We start from the raw sequence: 12,539 nt of genomic DNA on the forward strand, positions 1-12,539 counted from the left end.
AAATTATTTTGTGTTGTCTGTGATGTTTTAACCTTTCAGATGTCACACGTATCCTCTCGTCATTGGAGGAATTGAAGCGATCATCTTTCTCTCTGAAATACTCCTCCATGCACTGCTCTTCAAAGTCATGTACCTTCTTCAGTTCATCTTCGGTAATGAAGAGCTCTGTAGGGGGAAAGTTTTTTTTGTCTTTGTGACTTTATCCATGTATAAGACCATGTATTCTGTTTAACTTAATGTTTCTTTTTATTTTACATTATTTAAACTGTCTTCACCACACTGTAGCAGAGTACCATACTATACATGCCTTATTATTATGCTGTACACATAATGTGCATCACTTTTGCTTGGCAGTATACAACATAAAAAAGTTATTTTGAGCACAGAAATGTCTCACTATTACGAAATAATCATGTTTGGCAAAAGACGTATCAAAGAGAATCTTTAAGTTGGCATGCGTTGGTTTCACTCTCATTAGCTGTATGATCTGAGAAAACAAAAAGACTCCTGCTGTCATTTTGAGGCTTTCAGTATATTGCAACAGCTTTTTATCACTCACTCAGCCCATAGTCCCGCTCATCCTCATCATGCTTCCTCCAGCGACAGCAGAGGTGTTTGAGGACCATAGTTATGTGGCTAAAGATGATGAGTGGAGGAGGAAGGACAGGACGTTCATGGAAGGTCATGATTAGCTGGTACCTCTGGAACTTCCACACCTGGTTGGAGATGGACTTCACTTCAAAAAATGTGTTACTGTGAAAATGAAAGACAATATTAGCAGCATACAACATTGTTTCACTGGTCTGAGCCTCAGACGGCATGTCCACATTCCGTTGGCTGACTATGTGATGCATAGTGCAAACAAATCTGGAAAGAAAATGCCTATAATCAGATTTCCTGACTTAATATGCATGACTTAATTATGTCATTAGTCAAAAGGCTGGTTATGCGAGATATTCATATGCCACATGGTATTTATTTACATGGTGCGCCAATGGACTTCAAAATGCCATAGTACTATTATAGTAATGTTCATAAAAAATGGTATTAACTTGATGCAATGTCTAAAAGAAATGGTAAAACAAGGACAAATCAAATCAAATATAGTTGAAATGATAATAAAATAAAATAAGAATTAAACAAAAATCACAGTGCTGTCAAATTGATTAATCGCATCCAAAATAGAAGTTTGTGTTTATATAATAAATGAGTGTTTACTGTTTATTTATTATTAATTATTATGTATATATAAATATACACACACCCATATGTAAATATTTGCATGTATATATTGTATATATATCAATATAATTTATATTAGGCTATATATAAATATACAGATTTTATATATAAATATTAAAAAAAAATCTTAAACATGTGTATTTATATATACAGTGCAACCGGAAAGTATTCACAGCGCTTCACTTTTTCCACATTTTGTTATATTATAGCCTTATTCCAAAATGGATTAAATTAATTATTTTTTCCTCAATTTTACAAACAATACCGCATAATGACAACGTGAAAGAAGTTTTTTTGCAATCTTTGCAAATGTATTAAAAATAAAAACCGGAAAAAATTCACATGTACATAAGTATTCACAGCCTTTGCTCGATACTTTGTTGAAGCATCTTTGACACCAATTAAAGCCTCATGTCTTTTTGAGTATGATGCTAAAAGCTTGGCAGGCACACCTATTTTTGGGCAGTTTCTCCCATGCTTCTTTGCAGGACCTCTCAAGCTCCATCAGGTTGGATGAGAAGCATTGGTGCACAGCCATTTTCAGATCTCTCCAGAGATGTTCAATCGGGTTCAAGTCTGGGCTCTGGCCAGGCCACTCAAGGACATTCACAGAGTTGTCCGTAGCCACTCCTTTGTTATCTTGGCTGTGTGCTTAGGGTTGTTGTCCTGTTGGAAGATAAACCTTCGCCCCAGTCTGAGGTCCAGAGCGCTCTGGTGCAGGTTTTCATCAAGGATGTCTCTGTACATTGCTGCATTCGTCTTTCCCATGATCCTGACTAGTCTCCCAGTTACTGCCGCTGAAAAACATCCCCACAGCATGATGCTGCCACCACCATGCTTCACTGTAGGGATGGTATTGGCCAGGTGATGAGCGGTGCCTGGTTTCCTCCAGAAATGACACTTGCCATTCAGGCCAAAGAGTTCAATCTTTGTTTCGTTAGACCAGAGAATTTTGTTTCTCATGGTCTGAGAGTCCTTCAGATGCCTTTTGGCAAACTCCAGGGCAAGCGGATTGTCATGTACCGTCTGGCCACTCTACCATACAGGCCTGATTGGTGAAGTGCTGCAGAGATGGTTGTTCTTCTGGAAGGTTCTCCTCTCTCCACAGAGAAACTCTGGAGCTCTGTCAGAGTGACCATCGGGTTCTTGGTCACCTCCCTGACTAAGGTCCTTCTCCCCCGATCGTTCAGTTTGGCCGGGCGGCCAACTCTAGGAAGAGTCCTGGTGATTCCAAACTTCTTCCATTCACAGATGATCGAGGCCACTGTGCTCATTGGGACATTCAATGTTGCAGATTTTTTTCTGTACCCTTCCCCAGATCCGCGTCTCGATACGATCCTGTCTCGGAGGTCTACAGACAATTCCTTTGACTTTTTGGCTTGGTTTGTACTCTGGCATGCACTGTTAACTGTGGGACCTTATGAAGGGTCCGTCTCAATCAACTCCCTGGTTCAGTAGTCAGGGCACTGATCAGGACATAAGTCAATGGGCTGACTCCCTGATCAGTGCCCTGACTACTGAACTGGGGAGCTGATTGAGACGCACCCATAGACAGGTGTGTCCCTTTCCAAATCATGTCCAATCAACTGAATTTACCACGGATGGACTCCAATCAAGGCCCTGTCCCAAATGGCACCCTAAACCCTCACGGTCTTCCTCTGAATCCGCACTTTCACAACGTATTGCCGCTTTGATTGCCGGGAAGAGGTCCGCTGCGTAAACCGCACCAGTGCAGCCTCGGCAGAAGTGCGCATCGAGGGCGCATATCGACCTCAAAGGGGGCACTCGCAAGCACCCTTCTGAGACCTAAAATGACAAATGGGACACCCTGCTGTCTCGTGGACTTAACGGACACGCGCACGCAGCTGCCATTGTAAGTCCACAAGACCGAAAGTGCACATGAAGTGTGCCATTTGGGACAGGGCCCAAGTTGTAGAAACATCTCAAGGATGATTAGTGGAAACAGGATGCACCTGAACAGGATGCATTTTGAGTGTCATGGCAAAGGCTGTGAATACTTATGTACATGTGATTTTTTGGGTTTTATTTTTATAAATTTGCAAAGATTTCAAACAAACTTCTTTCACTTTGTCATGTGTTTGTTCATGTTTGTAGAATTTTCAGGACAATAATGAATTTAATCCATAAGGCTTTAACATAACAAAATATGGAAAAAGTGAAGCACAGTGAATACTTTACGGATGCACTGTTAATAATAATTATACACAGCACACACACATATATTATGTAAACACAACCTTTTATTGTGGATGTGATTAATGTTGATTAATCGATTTGACAGCACTAAAATATGACCTGGAAAAATGAAAATGGTAACACTATGGTAGTTTTATTGAAAGTAATTTTGCCATTGAAAGGTTTTGTTGTTTAGTTTGTCCATTGATTAGAAAATCACATACAATATACAACCCCAAATTAGAAAAAGTTGGGACAGTATGGAAAACGCAAATAAATAAAAAAAGAAGTGATTTCTAAATTTACTTTGACTTGTATTTCATTGCAGACAATATGAACACAAAATATTTCATGTTTTGTCTGGTCAACTTCATGTCATTTGTAAATATGCATGTTATTTGTAAATATGCATCCTTTCCTGTCATTCAGACCTGCAACACATTTCAAAAAAAGTTGGGACAGGAGCAATTTAGGGCTAGTAATGAGATAAAATGGTTAAATAATGATGTGATTTGAAACAGGTGATGTCAACAGGTGATTGTAATTATGATTTGGTACAAAAGCAGCATCCAAGAAAGGTCTAATCCTTTAGGAGCAAAGATGGGCCGATGATCGCCAGTTTGCCAACAAATACGTGAGAAAATTATTGAAATGTTTAAAAACAATGTTCCTCAAAGAAAGATTGGAAGATATTTGGATATTTCACATTCAACAGTGCATAACATTGGAGGAATTTCAGTGCGTAAAGGACAAGGGCGCAAGCCTAAGCTGAACAACGTGATCTCCGATCCCTCAGGCGGCACTGCATCAAGAATCGTCATTCATCTATAAGCGATATCACCACATGGGCTCAGGACTACTTTGGCAAACCTTTGTCAAGTACCACAATACGTAGTTACATCCACAAATGCCAGTTAAAACTGTACTGTGCCAAAAGGAAGCCCTATGTTTACAGTGTCCAGAAGCGCCGTCGACTTCTCTGGGCTCGGAGGCATCTGGGATGGACCATCACACAGTGGAAACGTGTACTGTGATTAGATGAATCAGTATTTCAGGTATTTTTTGGGAGGAATGGACGCTGTGTGCTCCGGACCAAAGAAGAAAAGGATCATCCAGACTGTTACCAGCAACAAGTCCAAAAGCCAGGGTCTGTCATGGTATGGGGTTGTGTCAGTGCCCTTGGCAAAGGTAACTTGCACTTCTGTGAAGGCACCATTAATGCTGAAAAGTACATAGAGATTTTGGAGCATAATATACTGCCTTCAAGAAGACATCTTTTCCAGGGACATCCATGCATATTTCAACAAGACAATGCAAAACCACATTCTGCACACATTACAAAGTCCTGGCTGCGGAGGAAGAGGGTACAGGTACTTGACTGGCCTGCCTGCAGTCCCGACCTGTCTCCAATAGAGAATGTGTGGCGCATTTTGAACAAAAAATCCGACAAGGAAGACCCCGTACTGTTGCCCACCTTAAGACTTGTTTGCAGGAAGAATGGGACAAAATTACACCTGAAACACTTCATCACTTGGTGTCTTCAGTCCCTAAACGTCTTTTAAGTGTTGTGAAAAGGAATGGCAACATTACAAAGTGGTAAATGCTTTACTGTCCCAACTTTTTTTGAAATGTGTTGCAGGTCTGAATGACAGGAAAGGATGCATATTTACAAATGACATGAAGTTGACCAGACAAAACATGAAATATGTTTTGTTCATATTATCTGCAATGAAATACAAGTCAAAGTAAATTTAGAAATCACTTCTTTTTTTATTTATTTGCGTTTTCCATACTGTCCCAACTTTTTCTGATTTGGGGTTGTAAAAATTAATTTAACTTACTTAAAGACAGCAATGAGCAAATTAACCAGAAGGATGTTGGCCACCAGCAAGTAGCAGGCCATGATGGCGGGGACAATCCAAGCTCCGGTTTTACAGGGTGGAAGAGTCACGATTGCGCCATCCTCTGTGGTGATGTTCTGACCACATGGAGCTGTTAAAATAAACATACAACTGAGTGTTGCCCAAATATCAATTAACCGTTGGACCAAAAAAAAAAAAATACCCTCTTTGATTTGTCTTTGAATAAATGTCACTTTAGAAAATACAAAATCTTCTAATCCTTTTCTGACACATGCTCAAAAACATCAAAAATCAAAAGAACCAGTGGGTTGTGGCTAAAACTTGAATGGAAAGGCTTTATGGACCAAGTTGTGGAATTCAAATATATTATAAATATATTCCATATGTAAAGTTGCATCCCCAATATATTTAAACATAGGCAATGTTTAAAATATATTGACATTAAATGTACAGCAATCTTTTTGATGGTTGCTTGTAGCAGGTTAGAATGTATTGACAATACATCATACGTTTTTTCCAAATGGGATGGTTCAGTTGCTGTAGCTTTTAAGGAGAGGAAAGTCAGTCAGGTTCATATTAATTTACATATTTACTGGTTTCAATTTTTAAAATCACACCCAGAAGCCCAAAGTGAGAGAACTGAAGTAACGTGTAATATTGAAAACGCAATTATCATTTATTTTTTTTAAATTCCAAATTCAAATTGTCAAAAAACTCTGACAACTGAACCACGTGAAAAAACTTTCATATTGATGAGTGGAGGCAAATGCATTTTGTTTGTAAAGGACATATGAGATGGTCTTTCCAGAAACATGTTCGGAGCTTATTTGAGGAAACGCAAATAGGTACTGATGTTCATGCTAGATATGCAAAACACGTAATATCAACCCAGTGGATTTTCCACAGGTAAATTCAGTTTACATTGTGAAATGAGAAGAACTCACACTGACTGTGTGGACTACCAGGGTAATGGGACATCAGTCAGTGCTATCTGGTTTGGGAGGCCTATGATGGTGACTTTAACACTATCCAAGTTCCAAGTTTCCATGATAGGGTTTTTTTTAATGTATTTATTTGTTTTTAAAACTGCAATTGGACCTAAACAACGTCTTATTGTCATAGCACCTTGAACATTTCCCCCACCACGGAAACTTGGCCATTAGCCTTGCAGTGCCGTGCAGGGGTGTCATACACTCAATGACCATCAGGGGACGGAGATGAGGTGATGACATGATTGTGAAATTAGAATGGCTCTGGTGACGGAGATAAATCTAGCAGAATTTATATATTGGAAATTGCCTATATGGGATGGACCACTGTTACGCCCAGGTCCTTGAGTGCGAAAGTAATTTTCGACCAGCCAGAGTTTTTCATTCACTTTGTGCTGTAGCTTCCTACTATTCACATCTGAAACAAAGAACGAAAGCATTATTTCAGCTCTCTTGTCTTTGGGCCATCCATCTCTCAGCGCACACACACAAAAAAACAAAACAAATGAAAGTAAGCAAACAATACTAAACATACACACTACTTAATGAGAAAACACAAAGATACGCTTATGCAAACTCTGGCATTCACTTCATACACAAGTCCACGTGACCGAGACACTGCATTACTATACCTGAGTGCTTTAAAATGATTGCAGGCACAAGAAAAAGCATAAATCTGGCAAGAAATAATAACAGCACTACAGCTGCAAGACCTGAGAGCTTAGAGTAAGATGGTCCCTGGGGTAAGATAGCTACATGTCAAACATCTTTATTATTCACAACCTAATTAGGTGGAATCATTCAATTTGATAATCATTGCCGCTATTGTCACATTCATTCCTAGGTTTAATATATGCAATTTAAGAAATTATTTACCTTTGTATGTATCTTTTTTGACTGTGATTCTGTGATTTGATTATTTTTAATTCACTTTGAGTGAACTAAACTGTTATGATGCATGGTTCAAATTTGAATATTTTGAATTTATATACTACCGAATTTAAATGCTAAAAGTTTTGGGTTAAGAAAGAAATGAATGCCTTTATGGTCCATCAGGCTTCTGAAAATCCAGCTTTGCCATCACAGAAATAAATTACATTTTAAAATATTAAAATAGAAAACAGTTCTTTTAAACTGCAATAGTAATTTACAATATTCCTGTTTTTACTGTATTTTGGTCAAATAAATGCAGCCTTTATATGATAAATGCCAAACCATGATATAATATTCCTGTCTTTGGTGAAAAAATAAAACATGTCAACATTCATTCAGACAGTTTTCATTGTGTACCCACAGAATCATGAAAAAATTTAATCATGAGTCAAGATTTTCCCACCATAAGCTCTGGGCATGAACAATACAAGTGTATACTATTTCTAGTATCATTACACTTTGATATAATATCAAACCACAAATTCTAAAAGGTCAATTACCCATCACCAAAATTGAAATATGTTAAGAGTTTTTTTCTCAGTCAGACTTTTGTTGATGCTTCACCATCTGCAGTTTTACTATGAACAATTGGATCTTAAAACCATTTTGAAACAACAGCAGCACTGTTCCGTATCATCCTGTAATGACAATATAAGTGCAGCCATTTACAGAATATGAGACCATTTAAGAGAACACACACAAGCACAACTATACACCATAAAATTTGATCCATATACTGTATAACTGTTTCAGCTGTTAAACTTTCATGATATATGTGGGCACATGTGTGCTATCAGGTAACAGCTCATCATATTTGTTTATACATTAATGAGTCATAAAGCCTGAGGTGCTATGCGTAAAATTGAGTATACCCAGAATACCCATGTACCCAGGTAAATGTTAGTAATAAGCCAGCCTTACGGTCGATTTGGTCAGCAAACACCTCTCCGTAGATCATCCAGTATGGCATGAAGAAGATGTTCCGTGCTAGCATCCAGGATGGGTCCTCATTGGGATTGAGGATTGCCTGCCGCGCCACCCCGAAACTCATCAGCACCACCAGCATGATGATCACAAAATACATCATGTCAATCATCTACGTTCACCCAGTATCATTGAAGAAGGAGAAAAAGAAGGAAAAGAGAAAGATTAGGAACTGTTATATATCTACATAAAAGTAATTTGAAATTGCTGTCAGAGTTCATTATTAAACCGATCAATCAGGCTCCCTCACCATCTTGCCGATCATCATGACGTATGGACCCAGGTATTTGTTCACTCCGAAGATGTCAAGCAGTCGTATGTACCAATAAATGATATTGACACAGTAAATGACCCTCCCGTAGCTCATCAGGGGCGGGTCTTGTAGGCGAAGCACCATCCCGATGGAGAAGATGAGGATGGCCATGAGGTCAGTGACGTTCCAGTACTCCTGCAGCCACACTTTCACCTTCTGCAGGAGCTTCCCTGGCTCTGACATGAGGATCTATGGGAGAGGAGAGAGTTAAACAGCCAAGAACACAATGAAAGCCCTCATGTTGGACAAAGGAACTTTTCTAAACAATTGTAAAAAAAAAAAAAATATTCTAAATGTAATTTATTCCTAGGATGACAAATCTGTATTTTCAGGATGGACATGGCTAGGCCGTAACCATGTCTTAGACATTGGGATGAACCAAAGTTTTTTGTTTTTGTTTTTTTGCATGGGGTATTGGTCTTAGTGGTTTATTTAAAAGAATTCAATTATTAAAGGATTAAAAGGGATTTAAGGAAATAAAGAAAAATAAATAAGAATGGTAAAAGTTCCAGTTCTATTCTATTTTTTTTATATGCACACATTCACTCTTATTTTCATCTGTCTAAAATGTAAAAATTCAAAACGTTTCTTGTCACGTAAAATTCAGTTATGATTTACATAATGTCATACGGTATTTTCAATTCAAAATGGGGAAATTTCATGAAAAAATGTCAAGTAGTTTGCATCACTTGATATTACTGTTGGTCTTTGAACGTTTTCATCGTAAAACAGTTGTCAAATATTAAATGTTTAGCTACTTACATCTTACGACAGTCAATGCTATTATAACTTAAAGTGTTGTGTTGGAATTCGCACTAACAGTAAGCCTTGCCTTCTTTGATTTGATTGGTCATCTCACTCATTCTGACAGTGTCGAACGCTGTTAGACTGCTGAGGCAGACCAACTTGTAATATTTTGTAATATTGACCAAATGTAATATTTTACTTTTGTCATCCTAGCAACAAACAGAGCGGTGTGTAATGGAGTACAACAGAGCAGCATCAGCAATATCAAATATTGAGGGGGACAATTCCTAATTATTTGGCCATTTCTAATTATTTGGGGGGACTTGTCCCCCTCAATGTTTATGGTGGTTACTTACAGCCCTGGGACATGGACAAATGAACTTTTCAAAACAACTATTAACCAGACAAGAAGCAAAAGTAGTTGCATTTACTAATTTCCACAAGAGGGCAGTAATGGACTGTTTATTTGGAAGAATTCACATTCTCATTCTCCTCAACAGCAAGTTTTTAACCGAATAGCAGTAGTGTAATTATATGCAAATGTAATTATTAGACATTGCCTATGAATAATAAATCATCTTTTTCCCATATTTCAGGGATTGAAGGAAACAATGTTGTTTGCTCACTGAGCTCTAATGAAGACTTACCTCTCTCATCTTCTCGATGCCATTGGTGAAGATGTAGGCAATGACAATCCACTCCTGAGGAGAGGGCCACAGGTCCATCTTCACTAGCACAATATAGTTGAAGAGCATCAAGTATCCTACATAGGCCAACTGTGGGAACACACAGCATCATGTTTGGATTAGGGAAATACCTCTCTTTGGTCTGTTTCAGCTCAAACAACGAAGTCTATTAAATTCACAGAGAATACATGATAATTCTGACTGTGATTATGTTAGCTTTACTTACACCAGGGTTATTGTAGGTTTGAGTTTTTTAAATTTGGTTTTTATTTTATGAAAAGTTTGGGCCAGTAAGATTTTGAAAGAAATGTAATCATTTTATTCAGCAAGGAACATTTAATTGATCAAAAGTCACAGCGAAGACATTTATAATGTTACAAAATATTTCTTTGGGGTCAGTAAGGTCAGTTTTTTAAAGACAGCAATGAGTTGATCAAAGATTTTCAATATATCTCAGTACAGTTTTCACTCTATCATTGTTAGTTTTCATTTCATTTAAGTTTTCTAGTTTCTGTATATTTAGTTAATTTATTTTTTATATTTTAGGTCTGCCAAAGTTAATGTGATAACTGATATCATTTAAAAATGCTTACCAGCATTAAATTACTTAGAACAGTCTAGCATTAATTATCTTACCATATAACATACATCACAAACTAAAAATAATGTGTAATTTTTATTTTATTGGAGTTATTTTTGGAGTAGTGAAAATGTATTTTAGTTTAGCTTCAGTGGTTCCATCTAACCATTTATTTAGATTTTATTTTGACAAATTATTTGAATTTACACATGCATTTGGTCAAAATGGTAGAAAGTTTGACTCTAACCAGTGGAGAACAGAAATATTGCTCAGAGTAAACTGACAGTGTGATGGGAAAGTGTGAGAGAGTAGGCTACAAGCAACGAGAGAAAAAAAGAGTGAGTAAATAATAAAGACAGCACACAGAGCAGAATTTTTCATCTTCTGTAGCCTGGAGATTTGTCAGATTCATGGCCTATATTTAAAACATAGATGAGGCTAAAAAAAAAAAATCTCAGTTGTTTTAATCTCTACTTGCCTGCATTTGAATGTTTCTCCCCCTGGCCCTGATATGGTATCTATTTTTATGAATTTCTCCTTATTTGCAACTGAAAGATTTCAGAGGGCTTTTTTTTTGAAGAATTCACATATTTTGATGTTCATATATTTGAAATGATTTGATATGCTAAACACGCTGAACAATACTGTATGTCATCTTATACTAAATGGGGGCACAGCTGGGGATTTTACCGTGTGAAACCAGAACTTGACGATAGGGGCGTTGTAAAACTCGTAAATTTTGCGACCCAGTGGAATCAGCCGATGGCGGTTCTGAACTTCCTCCACCTGTTTCTTACGTGACACTTCTGAACTGACATTTCCCAGCATGGCCTGGGAAAAGTACAGGGGATAGAAAGAGGAGAAAAACAGAAAGCATTGCATTTACACACCATTTACATAGTGTGAGGTCTCACCCAGAATTGCATGCAGTTGTTTCACTGCAAAGCAATACTGAGTGTCAAGGAAGGTGAGATATGCACTATGAGCTGGGCATTGATGAGTCCGCTGGGAATGGTCGTGCGGAAAAAGAAAGAGAAAGTGTGAGAGTGTGTGTGAGAGAGAGGGAAAAAAAAGGGAATGAAAATGCCCAGTGCCATGGGTTATTTGGACACATCCTTAATCCAAGAGTGGGAGCTTATCCCGTAAATGGAAAAATATGGCGCACTCTTGGACATTATGGCAGAATTGTATTGCAACAACTTTTTTGCTGTTGAAGCCGTTTGCTCGAACTTTGCTGCATTACAATCTTACAAACTACACATTGTCAATCTAAATGCAATGGAAAACAGTTTGTTTATTTCACAGCTTATGTTATGCACAGGATCTAATTTTGGCACAGGCATTTCAATGTTTTAACAGAGACAAATTACTGCAGTTACAGTGTATACTTTCCAGAAAAGCATTCAAATAAATTGCAATACAATTGTTATCTTGTGTTGTAACCTTGTATATCTATAATATAGTCACATGAAGTGAGGTGCAAAGCTTCAGTTTTTGAAACCGTGTTGTATAAGATCAGGTCAACCCAGTCACGTTCTGGGAAATGTAGTCCTTCTCAGTTGTTTTGACCTAGTATCTCTTGGACTACATTTCTTAACTAGTGTCTTGTGCTGACCTGTTTCTTTAGAGCAGTGGTTCTCAAACTGTGGAGGATTACAAGTGGTCCACGAGTTGAACGGGTTGAGTTAAAAAACAGACCTACATAAATACAGTGGCACTGTAAAATTATGTAATTGACATAAAGCACCAACATTGAATTAATCAACTGATTAATTAACTCAAAACAATGAATTACTGTAAATGAATGTGTTTAATTTAATCTGTTATAAAGGTTTTTTGTTGTCTTTCTTTAATAATGTAATATGTATACCATTCAAAAGTTTGGGGTCAGATACGATTTTTTAATGCTTTTAAAAGAAGTCTCTTATGCTCACCAATGCTGCATTTATTTTATAAAAAATACAGTAAAAACAGTAATATTGTGAAATATTATTACAATTTAAAAAT

The 12,539-nt window shown here is 37.4% G+C and overlaps 1 protein-coding gene across 1 annotated transcript in view; it reads right to left on the reverse strand.

Moving 5' to 3' along the window:
• trpm3 (transient receptor potential cation channel, subfamily M, member 3) overlaps window positions 1–12,539 on the reverse strand; it is a gene marked incomplete at both ends in the record, with an annotated part of 178,491 nt that overhangs the window by 1,662 nt on the left and 164,290 nt on the right. The window contains 8 exon segments of the mRNA XM_079815722.1: window positions 33–165; window positions 560–753; window positions 5,280–5,430; window positions 6,600–6,707; window positions 8,144–8,318; window positions 8,457–8,708; window positions 9,914–10,042; window positions 11,223–11,363. Coding sequence (XP_079671848.1) covers window positions 33–165; window positions 560–753; window positions 5,280–5,430; window positions 6,600–6,707; window positions 8,144–8,318; window positions 8,457–8,708; window positions 9,914–10,042; window positions 11,223–11,363 — 1,283 coding nt within the window.

This window comes from Gobio gobio (assembly GCF_949357685.1).
Source record: "Gobio gobio genome assembly, chromosome: 4".
In the NCBI taxonomy this organism is placed as follows: domain Eukaryota; kingdom Metazoa; phylum Chordata; class Actinopteri; order Cypriniformes; family Gobionidae; genus Gobio; species Gobio gobio.